The sequence below is a fragment of the Terrapene carolina genome, unplaced genomic scaffold (genome assembly GCF_002925995.2).
Source record: "Terrapene carolina triunguis isolate 2854851 unplaced genomic scaffold, T_m_triunguis-2.0 Scaffold21, whole genome shotgun sequence".
Lineage (NCBI taxonomy): Eukaryota > Metazoa > Chordata > Testudines > Emydidae > Terrapene > Terrapene triunguis.
The window spans coordinates 30,351,931-30,378,633 of record NW_020664372.1 but is presented as its reverse complement, the minus strand read 5'-3'; the positions used below and the strand labels follow the sequence as shown (position 1 = coordinate 30,378,633).

General features: G+C 39.7%; 1 protein-coding gene across 1 annotated transcript in view; it reads right to left on the bottom strand.

Moving 5' to 3' along the window:
• MYO16 (myosin XVI) overlaps nucleotides 1-26,703 on the bottom strand; it is a 454,918-nt gene that overhangs the window by 410,796 nt on the left and 17,419 nt on the right. Inside the window, exon 2 of the mRNA XM_029913187.1 lies at nucleotides 4,992-5,062. Coding sequence (XP_029769047.1) covers nucleotides 4,992-5,062 — 71 coding nt within the window. The remainder of the gene's footprint in view (nucleotides 1-4,991; nucleotides 5,063-26,703) is intronic.

Below are 26,703 nucleotides of genomic sequence, written 5' to 3'. Positions count from 1 at the left end.
AGAAGGCTTGGCTTTCCACAGCTACACAGAGAACAGGATTTACCCTTGATTAAATTACATCATTACCAGGGCTCTGATCTTTCCTAAGAATTTTCATACAGAACAAATTACAGATGGGACTGCACAGCTCCAGGCATAAACAATGGGCTACAACATCTTTTGCCTCTAGTTCATCAGGGTTTAAAAACAGCCCAGATGTGTAGTGACAAAAATAAAATAATCACTGCACTCTGATGTTTGTTCAGTGGCCTTTGTGAAATGAATTGGCAATCTTAGTCCACTTCACACAACAAAAATCAGCAATTGTAATTAGCTTCCTTGTTAGAGAGGGTGGTTGAATGACTGGGCATGCCAAATAAACAATTCTGTGCCTCCCAAAAGAATGGACACTACAGGTGGTAATTTCAAAAAAGCTTAGGGCCTGAACTCTGCTACCATTGATGTCAATGGGAGTTAGGTCAAAACTTAGTACTTCTGAAAGTCCCACTCTCAATTGCTGGTTTAAAGCATATTAATATGGCAGCCTGGAAAAATGTGAATAATGCTCTTAATTCAGCATCCTCTACAGCCTTTATTAAAGAAATAGATCACTTTTTGGAATAGTGGGGAGAAGACACGGAGGAAAAAGGAAATAAAACAGTTTTATATTGTAAGTCATTTTTGAATGACATTTTATGGTAAATATATTTTTAGTTCAGTTCTTGAGTGAGCAGATTCCTCATGCTAATGGCAAAGAATCCACAAGGATCATCCTTTTCCCTTACATAAATCAGATTATATCCTGTTAAATTTTAAAAACTGCTACATAAACAATCTGAGGATACGTCTACACTACCCGCCGGATCAGCGGGCAGCGATCGATCTATCGGGGATCGATTTAGCGCGTGTAGTATCGACACGATAAATCGATCCCCGATTGCTCTCCCGTCGACTGCTGAACTCCAGCTTGGCGAGAAGCAGAAGCAAAGTCGACGGGGGAGCGGCGGCCGTCAATCCCGCGCCGCAAGGACACAAAGTAAGTGATTCTAAGTCTATCTAAGATACGTCGACTTCAGCTACGCTATTCTCGTAGCTGAAGTTGCGTATCTTAGATCGATCCCCCTCCTCCCCAGTGTAGACCAGGCCTGAGTGAGCAAATCTTTAAATAAATGCCAAGTTACTATTTTTAAAAAAATCTTGAAATAAAGCTGGCTGCTTTATTTGTAGCATGACTGATCCCCAGATGTATTGGCACTGTGTTTAAAAGAGGGTCAAATCTGGGCCACATTGAAATCAATGCACATTTTGCCATTGTCTCTAATGGGATCAGGATTTGGCGGTAAATGAATTAACAATACTAACGAAACCAAGTCAGTAGCTTACATACTCTACAATATATCATGTTTCTCCCTGCATGAAGTTTTCACTTCTCTTGGAATTGTGTGTTAACTTAGGTAGTGACAGGCCCCACGAGACCTACTGAATGTAATGAGGCATGATGCATTAAGCTAAAAAAACCTAAAAGACAGTTCACTGAGCTCTGCAGTTAAAAAGAATGTTCCAGTTGCCATGTAGAGTAACTTAAAATCCTTAGAGAAGGTTCTCTTTTGGTTTTAAAATGTGAGTGGGACAGCTTGCTTACAAGGCACACTGCTTTGTGGCTGTTAACTAGGGCCAAGATTTTCAGATCTGATTAGCAATTTCGAGGTACTCATATTTTTGGGTGCCCAACTTCACACACCTTAAAGGGGTGTCATTTTAAGAGGGCAGTTGCTCAACACTTTTCAAATTTCAGGCTCCTTTAAGATGCCTCAAGTCGGAATATCCAAAACACTCATCACTTCTGAAAATCTTGGCCTAGAACTTTTGTTGGTGACTCCTAAATCACAGAGGGGCACGTGAGTAAGGACAACAACAGTATCACAAGGCCAGAGAAGAGAATTAATTTTTTTTCTTCTCCTTTTTCTTCTGGTCTTCTGAGATATGAGACACAAGAACAACCAATATGAATGGGGTGAAGATGGGCAGCACTGCATTGGTTGATAGGCAACATGGGTTTAGGATACAAGGCAACAGCATACAAGAATGGCTAAAAATTGTAAAATTATGTTGGGAAGGGAGTTGGAATTCCATCACAGAGTCAGAGACTTGAGTCTAGTAAGGTTACACTGTACCTGTAAAATGCCAGTGTGATAATGCTGCTGTGCTCCATATATGTAAAATGGGAAACATATGTCTCTCCAAACCAAACTGAAATAGTAGTATACTTTTAGGAGGCCAAATCTGCCCTCTATTGTACTCGTGAAGCCATATTGAATTAATCAAGGTTACGTTTGTGTAACAAACTTGGGCCCAAGTATCTAAATTAGATGTGTTAGAACTAAGCCTAATGGCCAACAGCTATGGCAGCTGACCCGGAGCTACTCACAGCCTTCAAGAATAAGGGAACATGAAGGCTGGATACCTATGGTGAGATCCTGACCTCACTGAAGTCAATGGAAATTTTGCAACTGACTTCAAAGAAGGTAGGATCTTTTTCTCTAGAAAGAAGTGCTGTACAATATTTACTGAACTCTCTTGATTTATCACAGAGATTACCAATTAACTGTGGGAAAACTTGTTTTTCAATAATCTTTTTCTTATTCTCCAAATGATGTTTTTGGCAAGGTACATGTTGGCTGATATTCTGGTTCTTACTTCATGGACCTTACATTTGAAAATTGAAAAGATTAAGGAGTCATATTGTCTGTTTACACTCATCTCTCCCCTTAAAGCATTCTTCTTCTGTAAGGCCTTTCAGTGATAACCCATCATTTATACAGAACACTCCTAAAAAACAAATCCAAAGCTTAAAGTTGTCCCTTTGTCCTGCACATCATGTTTGGACTGTGTTATTTGTGTATAAGAAAGGATCCTGCTCTCTTACTCACACAAGTAGAACCCTATGCATTTTAAAGGCATTATTTGCACACACACGATTTGGCCTTTAAACTGTGAACTTCGTGTGGCACACAGAGGCAGGTGGTCCTCTATGTCGACAAAGCAAAAATTGTCAATGCTCAAATAAATACAAAAATATTTTCAAATCCAGCATAAATTTGAATCATTTAATGCCACTTAGGTTTTGCAGAGCTCTCTCAAGCAGAAATATCATAAGACAATGGGGTTTTGTAGCATATGTCACCTTCAGCCCATGCTCCACCACAGGCCCTGCTTCCAGCCAGCACCAAAGTGAATGATGCTGGCCAGGGAAGCAAAGGAGTGTGTGCTATACATCACTAGAGCTGGTTGGGAATTTTCTGTCAAAATGTGCTTTTGACAGAAAAAGTAGTTTCCACAAAAATCAAACTTTTCTGTGGGAAAGTTTCAATTTTGCTGAAATTTTTCAAATTTCTGTTGGGAAAATCTAAACAAAATATTTTGTTTCGGGTTGGTTCAATACGAATTGGAATATTTCAGTTTGTTGAGCTGACCCAAAATATTTAATTTTTAGTCAATTCATCATTAAGCTGCATTTCGTATAGTGGCTAATGGCCTCATTGTCATTGTCATTGTCATTAAGGCCTCCATTTTCTCCTATGGACTAGGCTCTCTGGCCAGATTATATCTGCCATGATGCAATGCAGATTCCCCTTTGCATAGATTCATGTTGAACTGACTCAAAATAAAACATTTCACTGTTTCCAAATCGAAATTTTTCTAAATATTCCATTCCTTGAAAATTTTTGACAAATTCAACTTTTTGTGCAGGTTTGGGACGAAAACAAATGTTGCAGTATTGGAATTGCCCACTGGACAGATATTCTGATTTTCACTCAGCTGGAGGCATCAGGGTTCTGTACAGTCAGAGATATAACCTACAGCTGCATCCCACAGGCAGAACCCCCATGTAGTTTAAAGGCACTACATCTGCAGGGGTGGATCAAGTACATTCTGTAAGGTAGATTAAGATGAATACGATTTATTTTGGTATTAGAGACACAAATTACTAACTTCCTTGTCTGAATGTAAAGTAGTAGCAGCAGTAATCATGGGATTGCTTCCACTGGATTTATTTGGTTTGCTAGCAGTAGAAATGTGTGATCAAATTCTGATTTTCAAGTATACTGCCCTTAATTTGGGGGCATGTTTTTTATTGGCTTTTTTAAACACAATAGAAAACCAGGCAGGCTTACATGAATGTTTCATTAATATTTGTGAACTTCTGAAAGAATCTGGGCAAATTAACCATTTTGTGTTCAAAACAGGCAAAACTTGTCATATTCTCCTGAGCATTGGGACATTTGACCCACCCCTCAAAGCAAAACACAGGTGCCCTGCAAACCTATGTGGGTCATAATAGAAAACATGGTATGTATGATGGGGCACAGCAAAATAAAATAATAGAGCTTCTTACAACTCTGCTGTGAGTCCCCAATTGCCATCCTGTACTTCACAGTAACTAAAAGTGACCCAACACCAGTGTATTTGCTGTATTTCTCTCTCTCTCTCTCCCTTAATTACATGGTAAACACAAACCTGCTCCCTTTTAATCGCTTAATCTGAAATATAAATAACTATGGTGATCTAAATGCAGATACTGTGTTAGATTTCCATTTGTAGGAAATCAACACTGAAAAAAATCAAAAGGAAGGAATGACATCAGTTAAACTGAAGGTTAAATTGTCTTTTTTCTAGTCTGTGAAGGTTTTAAAATATTGCATTTCTCCATCCTACGAAGCAGGCAATTTTTCCTTTGCTCTTACTTACTGTGCAGATAATTTATGCCGAAAACATCTAACTGGATTTTGCTAGTGATGCATCCTTACTACATGATGCATCCCTACATAAGCCTTTTGAACGCCACCATGTATTTCACGTGCACAGCTGGATGCAATTATAATCACCGTGGTGCTCAGTGTAGATAAAAAATTACCGATAAACCTTTCTTGTTGTTAATATGCCCAATATGCTACTCAGAATCTTGCCATATTTATCCACTGTCACTAACATTAATCTTCAATCACTCTTACCAGATGGAGCAAGGAGCCTCCTGAGGAAATAAGAGTGTGAGGGTCTGCACCATCCTTTAGTAGCCGTAGCACTGAAATATCAAAGAAAAGAGAAGGAGAAAGAATTAATGCACCAATGCACTCAGAATTGAGATCTTAATAGCCTGATTTTTCATCATCTTCATTAACAGATTTAATAATATATGCAAACCTCTGAGATAACATATGTAAAACTATCATGTCAGCATTTCCTATCTCATTTATTTTAATGGCTAGGTCTGGCAGTTCAGGACCTTTGATAACTATCCTAACTATGAGCAATATCAAGGACTTCTCTAGAGCAGTAGTTCTCAACCAGGGATCCGGGGCCCACTGGGGGGCCACAAGCAGGTTTCGGGGAATCTGCAAAGCAGGATCAGCATTAGACATGCTGGGGCCCAGGGCAGAAAGCCAAATCCCCATCACATGGGGCTGAAGCCTGGGGCCCTGAGCCCCCACACCCGGGGTTGAACCGAAGCCTGAGCAACTTAGCTTCGCAGGGCTTCCTGTGGCATGTGACTGGGCCCCGGGCAATTGCCCTGCTTGATACTCCCTAATGCTAGCCCTGTTTTTTACATGCAGAAAAACAGTTGTTGTGGCACAAGTAGGCCGTGAAGTTTTTTACAGCATGTTGAGGGGGCCTCAGAATGAAAAAGGTTGAGAACCCCTTGCTTTAGAGTGTGGTTGTGTTTCTGTAGTTCTGAACACAGGATATTCCATAGCAAGGTTAAAGTCACCTGATTAGACCATGTTCATGTGAGTGCAGAACACAGTTAACTGATTTTATTGTATTTTGCAGAGTTCCCCGAGACCTGGAGGCTCTTTCGCTAAATGATTGAGATTGGTGTTCATAACTTATATTGCCTGAAATTAATCTCAATGCCACAGCTTGGTGAAGTGCACTCCATTCAACCTCTACAGCACATTGTCTGATCACTGACATTGCATAATTCCTGAAAAGATACTTGGGGCCACATTCTGCTCACAGTTACATGTAACAAACTCCTTTGAAATGAACCCAGGCATTTAACTCAGAACAGAAGATAGCCCTGCATATTGGTGCTCAGTCAGGATTGATAATTCTTTATTCTTTTTCCTTGATCTCTATGGTTTTTATAACCTTTTCACTTGGAATTCAGGAATTGACTAATTCACTATATTATTGTTCATTCCAGGGCACGACTGAATAATGAAAAGGCCAAGACATCATCAGCGGATTTCACCCTGTTTGTGCTGGCTAACTGGCATAAGAAGTCCACAATGACCTCACCCCTGAGAAATACCCTCAGCACAGAGGTCCTCTATAGAAGCACAGCTGGTTCCACATTCTCATCAGGAGGCCCTGGTCCAAGAGAAGTTATATGACGGATCGGGGGTATGATGGGCCCATAGTAGAGGAGCGCACAAGTTAAGACAGCTCTTATGGCTCTCAGCCCCTGAACAGGGGACTTGCAAACCATCCCCCCCTTTTGCTCTGCACTGAAGCTTGTGCCTCACTCAATATAAGAATTGTGAAATGCATAGAAATATTAAAAGCAGTCACTGAAAGAGGCTGTCACAGTTTCACAGTGAACTCGCTGTGGTCCAGTAAGGGCACCCACTCTAGGCTCCCAGCTCCCCAGCAGTCACCTCTTTTGGGTGGAGACCTACATCTCTCTCCCTCCTAACTGAGGTTTTTCCAGGCTGCACAGTTTCCTGCTGTGTTATTCTCAGCAAGCCACACTGCCTAAAAAGGCCAAGGTCTGTGCACTGCTAACTCTTTGAAGGCTATGAATAACATAATTGCCAGCAGTTAGCGCTTTCTAAGCAAGCACATTTATTCTTAAGGTGAAAGCAATGCAAAGAAAAGATATTAAAAATAAAATAACCTACGCACATGCTAAAAAACTTAACAGAGGCCACCCCAACTCCAACCTTGGACTAGGGAAGGGTTGGAAGGTCTGATATCTGCCAAAGGTTGCCACATAAGAATGGCCATACTGTGTCAGACCAAAGGCCCATCTAGCCCAGTATCCTGTCTACTGACAGTGGCCAATGCCAAGTGCCCCAGAGGGAATGAACAGAACAGGTAATAATCAAGTGATGCATCCCATCTTCCCTTTCCCCCACCCTTGGGCAGAAGGTTCTGTCCATTTGCTGTATCAGAAAGAAGGCTCTAAGTCAGTTTAAAGTCAGACTATTTATCTGAAAGTCCTTTATTTGTCAGTAGTCTCTGGAGACTCCAATTTGAACCAGTATATTTGAGCCTCTGCAAGTGGCGGTACCTCCTTGGAGGTGTTATAACCTCAGTCAATTTGCCTAATCAACCTCCACTGTTCCTAGTTCCTAGAAAGCTATAGTCACCCTTCCCCATGGAAATGCATACAATGCCTGGCGCACAATGATACATAAACTTAACACAGTGAGATCTCCCAAATATATTGCAGGAAATTGCCATCTGTCACAGAGGCAAGATGTGAACTCATGATCTCTTGGCCTCCAGTTCAGTGTACTTCCCACAATGCATGAGATGCTTATATGGACAGGCAAGCAAGACCTGGGAGCGTGCAAAGTGTATTGGAGCATTCACAAAACTAGCAGGCCAGTGATGAATCTGTTCTACAGCATATGAGCAAATGGTATTTTTTAGAGGTGTGATAAATGAGAGGGGGTGTCCCTTTTGTGAACAACAAGCCAGCCAGTTAGCTATAGAATCCCTCTTGGTAGTTGTTCTCTACTTGTTAACCCTTTACAGGTAAAGCAAGTCCACAGGTAAAAGGAAGGGAGTGGGCGCCTGACCAAAAGAGCCAACGGGAGGGCTAGAACTTTTTAAAATTGGGAAAAAACGTTCCCTTTGTCTGGCTGTTGTTCTTCTCTGGAGAGAGAGGACAGAGCAGAGACAGGGCTGAGACTATTCGGTAATAAAGCTTTTTGTCAGGTATGGAAATCATCAGATCATACCTAAAACTCCTCATTTGAACCCCAGATATGTAAATAGATCATAAAATGCCTAGCAAGATGCGATTAGGTTTATCTCTGTTTATTTCTTATTGGCTTGTGGACTCCTCTGTGCAACCCTAAATGCTTTTGTTTTACTTGTAACCTTTAAGCTGGACCTCAAGAAGGTTATTCTTGATGTTTAATTTTTGTAAGTGGGATTTTTAAATCTAGCAAAAGCCTAAGTTCCAGATGTATTTTCTTTCTTTTTGTTTTTAATAAAATTTACCTTTTTTAAGAACAGGATTGGATTTTTGGTGTCCTAAGAGGTTTGTGCATACGTTGTTTAATTAGCTGTAGCAACAGCTAATTTCCTTTGTTTTCTTTCTCAGCTCTTCCCTGGAGGGGGCGTGAAATGGCTTGAGGATACCCCACCGGAAGGAATTTCCAAGTACTCCTTCCTGAGTTCTCAAAAGGGAAAAGGGTTTTTTTTTTTGGTTTTTTTTTTGCACTTGGGTGTTGGCAGCATCTACCCATCCAAGGTCAGAGAGAAGCTGTGACCTTGGGAGTTTAATACCAGCCCGGAGCGGCCAGTATTAATTTTTAGAATCCTCAACGGCCCCCACCTTCTGCACTCAAAGTGACAGAGTCAGCCTTGACAAGCGGTTTATAATTTAGCCAGATCTTGGTGGATTTCCATGGGACACTTACAATTTGGCTCTCCCGCTATGTAATTTGAAGTTCCTGCTACAAACCACAGAAGCACTAGAGGTTTTCAATAATGGTCAGATGTGGTTTTTTGTTTTCTCAGTAGATTTTTTTAAACACTGGCAATTTTCACTAGCTTTGTTTTCTGAAATGGCTGAGCCATTCTTGATCAAATTTTCCAGAAAAAAAAATCTTTCTGAGTCAGACACCAAACAGAAAATTTCAGCTAAAACAGTTAAACGTTATAATGAAAACAGGGATGTATAATGGGAAGGGATAGGCAACCTTAAATATATGAGCAGTTATATGCTCCACCTATAATGATACATCCAGGTATATATTTTGGAAGAATCAAAAAATGACAGTTACAACATCAGATTCTGCTCTGTATTTCATTTCAGGCTTTGAAAATCAACAGACAATCTAAACCCTCCTATAAATTCAAACCTGAAGAATAAAACCATCGTACGTCCTCATTTGCTTTTTTACTTTTTTTTGCCTCATTTAATTTAGTTAATTGCAAATGGGCTTTGCTTTCTGGCAAACACAATTTTGTAAACTAAATACTCTTAGACTCTACTGTTGTTCTTGGCACTGCCACTGAACTGGAAAGCAGAACACTGAGTAATGTGGATTAAATGGACTGTGTTACAATTGCCAAGCAAAATGGAGAATATAAGGGAGCATATTTATACTTGCCATAAACTTGGCAAAAGTGGAAGAATGAAGGGAAAAAAACCCACAAATGATTTCTTCCTCCTCTCATTTATAGGAGCCCAGTGATTAAAGATCACTCGTCCTCCCCCACACAACACATCCCATTATGGGCTAAAGCTCAAAAGCTGGACTTTTTGTCCCTATCAGTACTAACGAACATTACAGAGTGCCCTCAAAGGGGGATGGGGACATACTTACGTTACAGCTGCTAGAGTCCTAGACTCCCCAACACACACACACACACACACACACACACTTGGTATAGTTTGTTCAGAAGTCTTGTAATAGCTAGACCACCAAAACTTCCTGGCACTCGCCCCGCTCCTATGCTCTGCTTAGTTTCTTGCTTCACCTCTTCAGTGTCTAAGCCACCTAATAGTTGCCTTTATGTTGCAATTTCTATCTGAGGAACTTTACAAAAATGAACTAAGACAGGCTACAGCCCTCCAATATAGGTATAATCCTCATCTGCAAATGAGGGAAGTGACGTACATAGTCCTTAAAAGTGGGATTTTCCCCAAAGTGTTCAGTGTTGGCCTAACTCTGCTCTCACTGATGTCAAGGGGTGTTTCAGTGCTGACTTCAAAGGGAGCAGGCCTAGGCCAGTGCTGAGCACTTTTTGGAAATCACATTGTGACTCTGACAGACCAGGTGGCAGGTCATGCCAAGGCCCCATGGCTGAACACTGACAAATGCATAGCTGGAAACTGGTCTGGCTTACCTGTGGGTTACTGTACTTAAAATAGATATTAGTGTTATAAGAGTGTGTTTAGACTTTATGGAATGCTTGTAGGATGCTGCATGTATTAATCTTACTTATAATATCTGTATCCGTGGTATAAAGTTATACTGAGTGTTTTCATTGTAAATCTTTGTTACTGTGTAACTCACCCACCAGGAAAAAGAAGCAGTAATTAAGGTAAAGTGTTCATCCGGTACACAATATGGTCCATTGAAGGCAAATGAGGGATTATGTAGCACCAAAGGACAGAGACCTTGTTGATTGCACTCCTAACTCCATCCTGGAAAGGGAGGCCTGTGCATGAACTCATACCGTCAGCTTGGATTCTGGGTTGAGGGGGGATAAAAATCCATGACAAGGAGAAACTTGGTCTCTTTATGCTGTCTGGACTCTGAAGGGCAAAGATTCCTAAACATAAGCAAGAGATCCTCATGCTGTTGGCATGGGTCAGCCTCAAAGAATATACAATGCTGCTTATTATAGAAACTTTTATTACCTTTTAAAATCTACGACTGTAACTCATTTGTCTGTGTATGTTTCCTGTTTTAACCTTGTAAATAACTCTCATTTCTTTTCTTAGTTAATAAATCTTTAGTTAATTACAGGACTGGTTACAGATATTGTCTTTGGTTTGCAATCTGAGTACAAATGTCTTAGGGTAAGCAACCGACCCTTTGGAACTGGGAGTAACCTGAATATTGCTGTGATTTTTGGTGTAAAGTGACCATCTATCACAGGGATCGGCAACCTTTGGCACGTGGCCCGTCAGGGAAATCTGCTGGTTGGCGAATATGATTTGTTTACCTGCAGCGTCCGCAGGTTCAGCCAATTGTAGTTCCCACTGGCCGCGGTTTGCCATTTCAGGCCAACGGAATGGCGAACCCTGGCCAGTGGGAGCCGCGATCGGCCGAACCTGAGGACGCTGCAGGTGAAAAAACGTCCCGGTCCGCCAGCAGATTTTCCTTATGGGCCACGTGCCAAAGGTTGCCGATCCCTGATCTATCACGTAGTCCAGCTTGCCTGGGTGGTAAGATAGAGTAGAATGCCCAATGCCCAATGTCTGTGACTCCATGGTAAGACTGTTATAGTGCTTCAGGAGTTCACATTTGTTAGTAGGTTGGTGAAATCTAATTATATAACATACCACGAGTTTGGGGTGTCTGCCCTGCTTTTTGACAGTCTGCCCTGAGGTTGGCATTCATGGTCGTGAGCTACTCCAGACAGCGTGACACACATGCTAAGTGATATTCCAATATGACACAGGAAGTATGTCACAGAGACAAAGCATATCCCAGTGACAAACTCTCCCTGTGATTTCTTATTATTAGAAGTGAAGCTGGGTTCTCAAGGCACCCCCTCTCCACAACAACCTTCAGCAGCCCAAGCAATTAACTGTGTGGAAAAATTGAGTGAAACAAGGTAATGACTTCTCAGCTCCATTTATCAATGACTCATGGTTGAAGGCAAAAATGGCAGCCTCTTCTAATGCATGATTCTCCCTCCTGCCAGTGAGTCAAAATACAGGAACACTTTGAAACATCTGTGATTCTTGTGACCACAAAGTGAGTTGAAATCTCTGCAGAGATAATGACAATGGCCATCATTGCTTTTTCAGCAGAAACCAACTACAGAGATTACTCCACAAACAACGTATATAGCTGTTGCAGACATAAACCCAGTACAAAAATACACATTAAGCAGATCATGTTCATAAATATGTGGATGATTCATGTACAAAAATGAGATTAAAGAAAATAATCACTTCAAGTTTTTATCCATCTAGATTGCTTTCTTTTTCTTCATTATTGCTCTGTAGAGTCAGCAGTACTACAGAGATCTCACATCACAAAGACTGTGAGGGCAGTGGATGTGAACTCTCATGTAGTTTGGGTCAATATTCTTTGTCCTGAAATAGGATCAGTTGTCACATTCCACAACACACAAAAGCAACTGACAAGCCTCTACTTTTCTTGAAAAGGAAATAGGATTTACCTCACTGTAAAGAATAAACATCCCAGTGCAATTCAATTAGATCCCTACTCAACATTCTCTAGTGATATTCTGCCCTGGTCTCCCCCCCCCCCAATGAAATCTGGTATTTTGTGAGCTTTTACTATACATATTTCACAGGGGAGACCAGCGTTTCTCAAATTGGGGGTCCTGTCCCAAAAGGGAGTTGCAGGGGGGGTCACAAGGTTATTTTAGGGGGATTGCAGTATTGACACCTTTACTTCTGCACTGTCTTCAGAGCTAGGTGGCCAGAGAGCAGCAGCTGTTGGCCGGGCGCCCAGCTCTGAAGGCAGTGCCCCGCCAGCAGCAGTGCAGAAGTAACAGCGACAATACCATACCATGCCACCCTTACTTCTGGGCTACTGCCTTCGGAGCTGGGTGGCCAGAGAGAGGCGGCTGCTGACTGTGGGCCATGATTTCATGGTCCCTGATGCATTTTTCATGGCCATGAATTTGGTAGGGCCCTAGTAATGCAGGAATAAGTGGTGCACAGATTTCTGACTCTCATATACTGTGTGGGTGCACTATGCCAACCTAACCGATCCTCATGATGGAAATCCTATTGAAGCTACTGGGAATATTAGCTAAGGATGAGATGAACAGGCCCTAAAGCAGGAATTTAAAAGTTACTTGAAAAGAAATATATAGATATATAGTCAACCAATCATATTTGAAAGAGAATCAAGATTTGATTAGGATTTTAAGTAAATGCTGAGATCATTTCTTATTTGTCCCAACAAGTCTATCCAGTTCTCCATAGATGTAATTAAGATATGGTGCACTATATTATTAAAATATATTACACATATGAACACACAATCACTATTATTATCATCTCCTATCCATACCCTTTTCCCATGACTTCGTCCCACTTCTACCTCTGCTTCTATCCATACCTCCCCACACTGCTCCCTGCCCCCACATCTCCTAGCTCTGGCCCTGCTCCCCTTCTGTTTCTATCCACTCCCCCTAGACTGGCTCTGTGCCCCCTCCCTTTCTGTGCCTATTTCCCCCCCATACACACACTTCTCACTCTTTGCATTCCAGTCAGGCTGTTTCCTCCTTCTCCTTCACACTGGCTGGATACCAGCAAGGGGAGCATTGAGAGCACAGGAGAGACAGTCTTCCTGTTCTCAGTTCTGATGCCTTATCCTTTATAAGAAAGTCCTGCTCAGCCCCTGGGTCATGCTCAGTGTAGATGGTATCTTTGGAGAATTTAGCCGCCAAACTAACAAGTCTCTACTAAGGATGTGTGAACTGAGATTTTTCATTTAGTTTATAACTGAGACAAATTTGGGTGGATTTTAATGGGAACAGCAAAAGGCCCATCTCTGACACCAAGGCAGTGGTTCCCAAACTAGGGTTCGTGAACCCCTGGGGGTTCGCGAAATGTTACAGGGGGTTCTTGGGAAAAAATTCCCTAATGGCAGACAGAGCTGTCCCTAGGGACTCCGGGCAGCACGGGGCCAGCAGCCTGGAGCCCCTGGACGTCCAAGAGCTAAGCAGATCAAATCAAGCATATCCATCACACAGATGCGATTTAAACTTCAAGACTCCTTATAAGAAATGGAAAGGGAGGTGAATATTTTTTGCTGTTTTTAAAATTAAATAGACAGCTAGTATTGTTTTTAAAATTATTATGAAGAACAAGCTTAAGCTTTGTTGTAACGTGCGTTGTTTGCCTGGACTGCTCAAGACCTGAATGCTTGTGTAGGAGGAACTCTTTGAGTTGGCTTCTTAAATACCTTCATGCTATTTCACATCTGATACTCCTTGATGAAACATAGGAGCCTTGTCTTATAACAGGCTTATTCAAAGTGATACAAGCTACGAAAGTGAGATCTTGGAAGAGTATTGCCATTTTCATAATGTAATAAAAATACTGTAATGATAAATGATAATTAATAATAAATAGTGTGTAATAAGCATGTCATAAAAACAAATGTTATATTTCCAAGATCACTGCTTTTATAATTTATACTCAGGTAAAGGAGAAAAACCCTGGAAATATTCATTTTTAAGAGGGGGTTCGTGAGACTTGACGTCTTAGTAAAAGGGGTTCACGGGCTGTTAAAGTTTGGGAACCACTGCACCAAGGTGACCCCCTGCCCTCCCTCTGTTCTAAAGCATGGAGGTGCTGGAGCTTTTCAATTACAAGATTATAAGATTGTGGGTTTTTTATTCAACGTGGGTGCAATAATGTACTTTCCCCTAATCTCATTCTTGGAAATGGCTGAAGAACTGTAGTTGAAACTTAAAAACAAAACAAAAAAATAAATCAGTTTGAGACAGACACCTGTCCTGGAAAATTTCAACCTGAAAAATTTAAAGTTTGGCACAGTTAAAAGGAACTGAAAACAGGGTCTTATAATGGAAAGTGTTAGGCAACCTTAACTATAGGTGGTGTTCCTATCTGTAATATGAGCCACCAATTTTTATGAGACAATCCTGCATAGAATTCTTTAAACATATGTGGTAGGACTGAAGACTATTGTTTTAACTGGATGAAACCTCACTGGACAAAAGGGTTTTGTTTGGTATTGTATTAGTAGAGATATGTGTGCCAGGCTATGTCTACACTATGGACCTTACAACGGCACAGCTTTGCCGCTACAGCCATGCCGCTGTAGGGTCTCCTGTGTAGCCGCTCTATGCTGGTGGTGGAGATCTCTCCTGCTGGCATAATTAAACCACCCCAATGAGTGGTGATGCACTCCCACCAAAATAGCACTGTCCACACCAACACTTTTGTCAGTGAAACTTTTGTCGGTCAGGGGTGTGTTTTTTGTAGAGAGAGCTTTTGAGCTCAGTAGTGACTGTAAAGGGGTTCGGAACTGTGAGAAAAGAGAGGGTCTTCTGTTTTATTCCTACTGTGTTGAGGGAAACAGGACTTTGTACATTCAGTGTAAATCAACAGGATTGCATGAAAGAAATTCCTGATTCCACCATCAATTACTTCTCCTAGCAGAAATAATCCACGAGACCTCACATTTTGTCTAATTGCTTGGTGCATGTAAGTGAGCACAGTTCAACTGACTTCAAGGGAGTTTCCCCCAAGAGATAATTTGATTCTATGTTTATTATTTGTCTTATAGTAGTGCCTGAACATACCAAACAATTTAAAACCTCATTATAACAGATGCAGGAGAAAGAGTACATACGTTCTGAAAAACATTTAAATAAAGTAATTTGATGTTGGCGTTTCCCTATACAACTCAACATGTCCATCACCTTTCCAAGAGGCATCTGACAATGCTGATCAAGGTAATAAAATGAATCTCCCTCACTTTCACTTGATTAAAAAGGATCTTTCCAGAGGTATTCAGCCATGTGAATCTCCCATTTCCTCCCTGAGTACCTGGCTCAAAGATCAGATTTTTTTGTTTGTTGTTTTGTTTTGTTGTGGAGAAACACACAGAAGTAAATGATGACAACTTTACAATGTCAGGCAACATTCATTTCATATAAACAATCTAACTCTTATGCATCTAGACCTCAGGGTTTGAGTCCATTGAACTTTACTGATAATATTATTGTGTTTCTTGCCTCAGCTGATGCTAATCTTAGTTCTCACTGGAAAATGTAATTTTCCTGGATATAAATAATGTTCCTTTCATTTTTTGTAATAACCACAATCCACATGCACTCATTCTGGATGAAATTCATTCGAGTACACAGGGTCAGCCCAGATTTTATGCACTCTTTCAGCCCACAGCACAGAAGAGAATTTCACTGCTTATCTAGAGGGATATTTTGCTTGCTAACTTCAATAATACATCTTTCAAAAATATTGCAAGACACTTTTATTTTCCTGAGTATGTTATAATTTTTATAAGGAAAATTTTTGTAAAACATGATTTCCCCTCAAAACCTTCCAAATATCTTCAAGATCAAAAGCAATCTGTTCTTTCCTTCTATAGTGATTCATTTTCCCACATGCCTATGTGAGTTTCATTGTGATTTCTGTTAAATAATGTAACATTTGTTAATACATGCACCATCCTCAAAATTGGCCTTAGGGACACCTGAACCAGTCACAAGAGACACCAAGGCAGAAGGAGCACTTGAGAATACATGGTTTCTGTGGTCTTGTTTTCCATAAGACTCTTTTCAAATTGTAAACAGCTGATAGGCAGTCTTCTGACCCTCCAATCTTCCAACATAATTTTCTCTTCTCAACAATTAAAATAGAGATTCTGCACACAAATGTGTCAAGGAGAAAGTGTTAATGTGGCACTGGAATATTCCCTTTTTCTCATGCAAATCTGTAAGAAGATAGCATCTCTGATCTCTTGGGCACCAGAAGGTCTGACTAATTATGTTTACATTGTAAGATCCATTTGGTATGCTGAATGTACAACAGCTGTAGAGCTTTCTACGAACAATTCCCATGGGAAAAGACAGAAGCCATTTTGTTGCCAAAGTTGCTGCAGACAGTACAGAGTAAACACACACACTGGGCTTTCTAATGGAGACCAGGGCTGCCCAGAGGATCCAGGGGGCCTGGAGCAAAGTGGGGGAGCTTGTACTCACCGGGCGGTGCTCTGAGTCTATGGTGGCAGCGGCGGCATTTCGGCAGCAGGGGGCCCTTCAGTCACTCCGCATCTTTGGCAGCTTTGAGGGGCCCCCCACTGCCGAAATGCCGCCGAAGACCTGGACCGCCGCCGAGTGAGGAAAGGGATTCTCGGCCAGGGCTTGCGGGGCCTGGGGCAAATTGAGGTGCCCATTCATGCCACCTCAGCACTATTTCTATGCCCCAGCACCAATCCATTTTCATGTTGTACCAATTATATGAAGATGACCCTGTGGTGCAGATGAATACTGATTTCATATGTTATTCTTAGGCCCTGAAAAGCCAAGGAAATCAAGCCAGAATTGTCATAAATCTTTAATGAACATAGCCCTAAAGCTACAATGAATTGATTTTTTTTTTTACCTTTGCACATTTGTTGTGATTGGTTTTAGAGAAATTTTAAGATTCAGGCAGTGTTATCAGTAGATGTAATCATCTAAATCATCCCTCCCATTTGTCTTATTAATCTAACATATATTCTATAGCAGCAGATTGCCACTAGTGATATCGCTTATTGCTGATGGTTTCTTTCAAAGCTCTGCCTATATGTTTCTATTATTTATTCACAGCAAGCATTAACACAATGAACACCCTTTTTGAGAAACTCATTCTTAATCTCTTGTTATAGAAATCCTGGGACTGAGATGTGATTTTTACAGCGATCTATGGCAATGTCTGTCAAATTTTCTCAAGCCAAGCAACTTTTTTAAATTTTTGAATAATACAAACAAAAAACCCTCTTCCTTTATCAAATGCATTTAGAAATGAAAGAAAATGATCAATTAAAAGAACCCACATGAAACAAGATTATACAAATTATGAACCTCCTGGAGAATGGTGGATGTGAAAGGGGGGGGAAAAAAAGAGGTTTTCCAGTGTTTACTGACTTTGAGAAATTTTATCGTGGGAGGTAGAAGTAACATTGATCTCTGTTAGGATACTGTCTTGGAAATAAAACAAAACTGCTGCCCCATTCTTCCTAGGACTATGCTTATAGCTTGTAAATCCCATTCAGCCAAGAGTCAGATGCGGATGGCCTCAGTGTAACTGAGACATTGATTTTCCTGAATTTAAAATTGTGATGTAAACTGTTGGACTGAATCAGGAGAAATAACGGCTGCATGATGTTTCCCTTGTTCTTTTATAACAATAAAATAAACTATTTTAAAAAAGAATAATTTCACTGACTTGGGCTCCAACCCCATTTTATAACCAACTGACAGTCTTCCTCCTGAGCCCCTGTGATTAGTGCAATTCACTCCATAACGCCTGGAGAATGGGGGGAGAGGAGATAAATTACCTGATCTCCTTACAAAGAGATAACAAGGTTGGATTTTGCTTTACTTGGCAAAGTTGAGTTCCGTTATGGTGGCCAAAGTCCCCTCTCCCCTCCTCCCCCACTTCTCAGAATGTAGAAGAGGTATGCATACAGCAAAGGAAGCTGGCAATTTCAAATATGGATTCTGGATAAGTCTGTGAGAAACAGGATTTAAAAACAAGCTGATGCATATTGATTTACTATCTAAATAGACTCAAACAATTTGCATTTGAAACTTACATCAGACATATACTCTAAATGGTTAGTCTGGATATTTTCCATATGTCATATTAGGCCCTTTCTGGGAGTTTATTGTATTCTGTATTATAGCTGGTTTTCAATAAATAATTAGAGACTGTGTGTCTATATACATGGACCCTAGATGTAAAATTACCTCGACTACATCCTGATTGAGGTAGAGAGAAAGAGATATACATTACATTTATCTCAGGCAACATTACTGCATGTGTATGTACACACACTGTTCTCTTTGTAAAGGGTGTAATCACTCACTTGTGTCTCTCTTTTTGGATTAGCTGCTCCTTTGACAAAACTCTGACCAGAACGATTATGAGGACACAGTGCGGGAAACTGTTATATTAGATATCTCATCCCATACACCTACCAGTATTTTGTCTTTGTGCATTGATTGAATTAATGGATCTTCCTTTTTCTGCTACCATGTATTACCATCTCCAACTCTATAATGGCTAGACAAGCATTTCTGTCACAATCATATATATACTATTATAAATTCAAATAGAACTTAATGTAAAGCTTCTGATATTCACAGAATTTTACCATGTTCGTTCAATTTACTTTAAATTTAATAAGCTCTCTCTTTCATGTTCATTAAATGATGGGCAATAACACATTTCTATCTTAGACAACAATAAGATATCAGAACAACCCATTCTCTGTGGTAGCATTTTCCCACCCTGTTCCAGCTTAAATTCCAATCTACAGATGTCTCCTTTGCCACCCATTGACGGTTTTTCATGACTTTCCAAGTTAACAAACTCAGTTATCATGACTGGATTCCTTTGCCAGCTCTTTCTATAACAGCTGAAGTTAAAATAATTGTTCATTCCATTCAAGTTTTCAGCTGAAAGGATTATACACTGTCTGATTCTCCTATGATTTACACAGGTTCTCCAACAATATAACTCCTGTAGCTTCCATAGAATTACTCCTGATTTACACCAACGTGAGTGGAGTCCTTTTTTTTTTTGCTCCAATATCATACAAAGCATATGTAAAGTTTACACCAATTGGTTTACAAACAGTGCAAGCAATCCATTAGTGTTTGTATTAAAGATTTTCAACGATAACAAGCTATTGCCCTATCTAACAGCTGGGTGCTAATTGTCAGCACAGACCATCAAGCTGTGTGGATTTTATGCATACGAATAGGTTTGACAGACTGTATCAAAGGAAACAAAACTATATTGGATGGTATGGAGCACATTTGGAAGTTTGCGCATGTATGTATTAATCCAAAACAATCAGATTTGTAAATCTGTGAGCAAGGCCATGAAGAAAATTTTTGGTGAAGGGAACATTAGTAAGACCTTGACCCCTTAACACATCTAACTCAGACACTATCTTTTCTCCTAACCAGTTTATTTCTTTTAAGAAAAAAATCCAAAGATTTTTTTCACTGCAATAGTCATGTGTGATACTGTAAATATCTTCTCTTTGAGAGGGCTTTAGGGAGATCCAGGGAGTGTATTGTGATTGTCCCAGACTTAGGCCTGGTCTACACACAGATTTCATATTGGCATAACTATTTTGCTAAGGGATATGTTTTTTTACTGAAACAGTTATATTGATACAACCCCTACTGTGGACGCAATTATACCAGTATCAATATTCCTTACACTGGTATAGATTATTCCCCATACAGGAATAGTAGTATGGGCATTTTGATACTGGTATAACTGCATATCGGTATAGTTAAAGTGGTACTTTTACATGTAGAGAAATCCTTACTCCAACATATTGGACTTTGGTAGAACATAACTAATATAGCACTATCCCCCCACATTGCAACATATCAGACAATAACACCTATTGTTTTTGCATCTTTAGGTTTGCAAAATACATAGGTTTTTGGAATTTTAAATGTCCCAAATATTAAGACTACCAACATTTCTCATGGGAACACAACAATATAATATCTCATTGTCCAAGAGTTTCTTTCCCTTTTGACATCCACATACATGTTCCCTTATATTGCACTTATTTATGTCTTATTATACTTACTTGTTCGACTCTGAATAATTCCTTCACACTCTTGATATTTACACACTTCAAATATTTTGTAGATTTATTGGACTACAGCCTACTTCCACTAACATCAGTGGAAGCTTTTGATTTGACAATTCAATGGGAGTAGGAAAGAACCCATCAAGTCACCCCTTACTCTTATAAACATCTGCCCTTGTCACTTAGAATTCTTATTATAGCTCTTAAATTTGCACTCACAAGCCATTCCATCCAATCCACTGATCATCTTTGTTTTTCTTGTCCAAACATCATCCAATGTTTCAATTTATTTCCAGTAATGATGTGCCCATTAATGAAGGTGTTTACTAAACCTAGGCCTAATGTTAATCCCTGCCACTAATAGGTTGAATAGCCACCTTCCCGAGATTCAATATAATGCCATTCATTGCTATCCTTCATTTATACACTTTCAGACAACTCAGTCTCTGCAAGAGTGCTCAGATCCAATTTGGACAATTTTGAGAGTTGGATTTCATCCAACTATCAAATATTTGACTAAAATCTAAATATATTACATCTATCACAATCTCTTCATCTACATGTTTGGATTCCAATCATACACCCATTGCAATCGACATCAAAACTTCCAATGATTTCAAATGGAGCAGAATTGTGCCTTAAATCCATGCACACACACAATACACAGGTAATCAAGTTAGTCTTATCAAGATTCCTTATCCTCTAGCTGTTTTGCCATTTTTCTCTCAGTATTTGTAGAATTATTTTTCAAGAGATCAAAGTTGGATTTAGGAATAACTGTCAGGCTCATTCTTCATTTGGTTTTCAAAGATTGCTATCACATATATGGTATCTTTCCATTTCTTCCCAGCTCTCCATGATTTCTCAAAAGCAACTGGAAGTTGTATCTTAAGTTTTTATGTTTTGGTCTGTTTTATCCCAATGTGCACAAAAATGTAAATTATGAATTTTCATGCCAACCCTGTGCCTCTTCATAGATAGTTCACAAACTAGGTGGAGATCAATCTTTCCACATTGGTTTTATCATCCTACCCGCTGTGGTTATGTGTAGCAAAAAAAGTCACTAAATGGGAATGGGGTCAGTTAGACCCTGCAATGTCAGTCAATGGGGAAAATGAAAGTACTACATTTCCAAGGCCTTTGGGGGTCTCTTGGACACCAAACACATACAAAAATTTTAATAAAACATGATAGGGAAACCATTGCCTCTTCTTTCTTTAAGTATTCTCAAACTATGATGAACACAACCTGTTAGTGTTGGTTTTGTCTGCAGCCTTTCATGTATTTGAAGACCACTATCACATCCCCCCTTTATCTCCTCTTTTCCAAACTAAACGTACCCAGTTCCTTCAACCTTTGCTCATATCAATTGCATTCCATCCCTTTGATCATCTTTGTCACTTGCCTCTGGATGCTTTCCAGTTTCTCCACATCCTTTCTATACATTGGTTACCAATATTGAACACAGTACTGCAACTGAGGCCTAACCAGCGTGACTTGCATGCTATGCCTCTGTTAATACAACCTAAAAATTGCATTTTTATTTATTTATTTATTTAGCAACAGCATTGCCTTGCTGGCTTGTGTTGAGGCTGTGGTCCACCACAACTCCTAGATCCTTCTCAGCAGTGCTGATGCCAAGTCAGTTATCCCCCATTCTGTATTTGTGCCTTTGGTTTTTCTTCCCTAACTGTAGCATTTTACACTGGTTTTTGTTGAATTTCATTTTGTTGTCTATAGCCCAGTTCTCCAATTTATCAAGATCCCTCTGAATTTTAGCTCTATTCTCCACAGTATTGGCAACTCCAAAGATCTGGCAACTCCAAAGTATTTGCAGGTATTGGCAACTTGATCAATATGCTCTCTATAGCTACATCCAGGTCATTAATAAAGATGTTAAACAAAACTGGACCCAGAATAAATCTCTTTGGAACCCCACTTGAGACCTCTCTCAAGGAAGAGTTTCTGGGGAAGCCACAATTGTCATATACATTTTCTGGTGAGCCCACACTTAACAAATGCTGTTGCTGGGGCAAAGACTCACTGTTGATGAAGAAAAGAAGTGTGCTGAGTGTAAAATCTTTGTATATTCAAAATATATGTCATCTATTTGCTCCATTTGTTCAAAGCAGTAGGCCATTTACTGCCACTTTGTTGTGTTTGTGCCTTTTATATTGTTGCTATTGCTATTTGTTTTCATTGTCTAAACATGGGGTGGCAAAATAAGCTATACTGGTAGAAGCACAGCTTTGCCAGCATAAGCTGCATCCACAATAGAAGTGTTTTTTTCTGGTATAGTACACCAGTATACCTATCCCAGTAAAGCACTCCTAATGCAGACATGAATCAAGTAATCACTTTCATACTTGGGAATGCATATCACTTGGATCATTTGCTTTATATTATGTTGTCTAAATATTTTCTTACATCTATATTCTCAACAAATTTCTGTTTTAACCAGCTAGTCATGTTAAAACTTCTTTTCTTTGTTTTTCTCACTAAAGACAGAACTAAAACATTCAGTACCTCAGCCATTTTAAGTCATCTTTCACTTCATTCCTTTCATCAGAAGTTAACCGGTATTCTTTATTTCTAATATTATTTGCCTCCGGATATTATTTGTAAGACCCCCTAAGCTTTGTAAGAACTACCCATAGTTCTTCCCAGCAAGCCTTCATAGTATTTTTGTTTGGTTGTTCCCTGCCATTTACTATTATCAATATAGGATTTTATATTTTAACACATCAGGGTACAAGAAATCCCTCATTAACTGGCTAGAATTTGAGACCCTTACTCACTGTTCCATTAGTCATTCCACTGAGGTTAATGGAAGTATCATGGAGTAAGGTGCTATTCAATATGAGTATGGGTATAGAATTGGTCCCTATGTCATAGTGATCATTCCTTGCCTTCTTCCTTCTTGAAAGAACTGAAAGTCTAGTGCACCTTAATTATAGACTCTCTTTAGGATTTCCCAGCATTTTTCTAACCTGGTAGATTTCTACACTTTCCGCCTGTGCACTTCGCTCACTAGACTTCTTTATTCCCATTAATTTGTTCTCCTAAAATGTAATATAATTGTACTACTGTATTTCCTAGAATATATTCCTTTTTTCAGGTGAGTGTTAAACAATTCAAGCAGATCATGTTCACTGGTCCCAACCTTCCCTATTTCTCTCTGATTTCTCTCTGTTTCAATCAGTTCCTACCTACTGATAAAAAGTAATGGTGGGTTAAATGCTTCCGCCCCCCCCCCCCAAACAGAGGTGGAAGAGAGCATGGTCATGGCATAGGGAGCAGCTCCTTGAAAGGATGCTTCCACCTCTTGCCCATTTCCATGCAGCTGTAGACAACTTGTGCCACTGTTCCATGGCTCAGAGGTGGAGGCACGTCAAAGGCTGAAGAGTGATTTTGGGAATAGCTGATCTTCAAGGCATGTTCTGCATGGAACTTAATGTTGTTTCTAGGAGTATTTTACTTCCACTTCGATGCATTTTATTTCCGGCTTAGATGCGAAAAGCTATTAGCAGCACAATATTTCACTCAGTTATGCTACCATTTGGGAAAAGACAACAAAGTGACACCATAAAAGGTCAACATCCATATGGTAGATGCTTCCTGTCCATCCAGATCTCTGGGATTTGCAGGGTTTAGAGGCTGTAGCCCCTACTTCCTCCAACTCCAACCCTTTCAAAGGGGCATTTGTCAGAAGCTCTGCAAGCTAACTGGCCCTCTGTCCACTTTTCACTGGTTTAGCAGGGTTATTAACAGAATTTAAAAGTAAGCGGTAAATTTTAAAATCTAAAATGTATTTGCTTTTTCAAAGTAGATATATAGTTAGAACCACACAGACAGGCAGGCTTAGTGGAAGCCTCATTGGAACTATACATGCTTCTACTTGCTTTGAATTTGGCCCTGACGCTCTACAATTCTATTCATATATATCTATGTTTCTTTAAACAAATTGTGCAATTCCATCCCATGTGTAAATATACTGAAGTCAATGGATTTAAGCCAAGGATGAATCTGGCTTATTGTGCTAAAATACATTGCAGTATGATAAAGGCACCAGATGTACCCCTCCTTTGTGTCACCTTACTCATGAATTCAGGCACAGAGCAGCAGCTCACGTCTCCAACAGATTTTAGGGAAATTGCAAGTCATATTTTTCCTACTCTTTATGAGCAAATGTTGAGATCTGAAAACCTATCACTACATACCAGCAGTATCTGTGTTTGTAAAATGTGAAGCACAGACCTTAGCTGCAGTATTAAGTCACTAAGCTGTTGTGTTTGCCTTTTGAGTCTGAATTTAATCAAACCTCCAAACAGTGCACAGCATGAGAAATTACCTCCTGCAACCATTTCATTGTTTCTCATGTAAAATCACAGTATCTACTATTTCAAGGTCACATATCCTATACTGTAATATTATAGTCAGCAAAAGGAAACAATGTAAAAAAGTGATATGCAGTCTCAGGCTGTCTGCCTGAAATCTTCCTTGAATTGTGTACATGAGACTTATATGCTTAAATGGGTAGATTTAGAATAATTGTCAATGTCATCCTAACTACTGACCTCTCCAGCTCATAGCCCAAATGCAATTCATGTTAACAATCAAGCTAAATTATCCATTCTTTTCGATTCATTAATTGAGTTTTTACCAGCATCAGTTCCTCCACTGTAAAAACCTGCAAAGGCTGCGAATAGCAATAATCAAGAAAAATCCGTTTTCTATTTATTATGCCATATAACCTATGTACTGTATTCAGCTCAAGCTCATAGCTATAGTTGTTGTACATTGTCAACTTGATGTACAAAGGTCTTTAACGGCTACAGTTTTTTACACAAAGTTAAGGACACGTCTCAGTGTGTTATGATGAAAATATTCTTTCAGCTAAAGTGACATATTAGTTCTGCCTTGTATTTTTTGTGTTTGGAATTGTTATTGGGGAACAAAATGGAGACAAGATGAGCTAAAGAAGGATCTAAAGAAACCTCTCAAAACACTGAACACATAGTCCTAGGTCTTTTCCTCGGACACACAAGTGCTTCCTGGCCATCCCTGGAGGAAGTACTGCAATTCAGGCTTAGGGAAGAAGCAGAACAGCAAAAGCCCTGAGAGGAATGGGCTAACATTATTTTTAAAATTAATTTATTGCATTCCATTGGTTCCAAATTGTGTCCATTTGGTTTTAATTTCATAGCTTCCAGGGGAAGACTTCCCATCCCCAGTGGACTCTAAGCAAATTCTGATCTGTATTTTGTCATGATGTCCATGCTGGTGGACCCCTGTGTCCACACAGAGCCCATTCCAGGATCAGAGACTCCAGTTCTTCCCATACCATTTCTGCTTAACCATTCCATTTAACTGTCATTCACCCAAGTGACAATGCATGCCCTATAAAATCTAATTGAAAAATTGAAACTTTTCAAAAGTGTTTTAAAAATAGTTCTACAGTGTTTTAAAGACTATGGCAAAACCTTTAAAAGTCTATGGTAAAAAAAAATTGTAATTTCTATGGTTTTCCAGAGTCATTTAAACACAACTATGATGGAGCAATCCACCACTGATGTGGAGAAACCTCACGGGGAGAGCTATTAAAGGACAAATACAGACAAGTATCTCCACTACATTAAAACACTTTATTGGAAACCAGTATGAAGTCCCAAAGGGAAAAATATTGCAGAAGAATCCAGTGGCAAGGTGCATGAAGAGCTGGTTTCCTTCTTTTGCATACTCTTCTAGTACAAAAGTACAGATGTGGGCACTCTGCTTTCAGGGTCTTTTTTTAAAACAATTCTCACTTTTCTCGGGATGCAGGGCACAATCAATGCCATCTTCTATCAACTTTGTAAATTAGGTGAAAGCAAACGATATGCATTTTAAAATGGCTAAAAGTAAATGTAAGAACAAAGAATATTAATATATTTACAGGGTCTGGGGCTCAATCCTGGGAAGCAGTGAGTCTGAAAAAAATTGGGGGTCAAATGGATAATCAGCTGAACATGAGCTTCCAGTGCAACACTTTTGGCCAAAGAAGTTAATGCAATCTTTGGATGCAAGAACAGGAGAATTTCAAGTAGGACTAGATAGGTTATTTTATCTCTGTATTTGGCACTGGTGTGACCACTGCTGGAATATTGTGTCCAGTTCTGGTATACAGAATTCAAGAAGTATCTTGATACATTGGAGAGGGTTTAGAGAAGAGTCATGAGACTGATTCAAGGCTTAGAAAATATGCTTTATAGTGAAAGACTCAAGGAACTCAATTTATTTAGTTTAATAAGGAGAAGGTTAAGGGGTGACTTGATTACACACTATAAGTATCTCTATGGGGAACAAATATTCAGTAATGGGCTCTTCAGTCCAGCACAGAAAAGTATATGATCCAATAATATGCAAGTTGAAGGGAAACAAATTCAGACTGGAAATAGGGTGT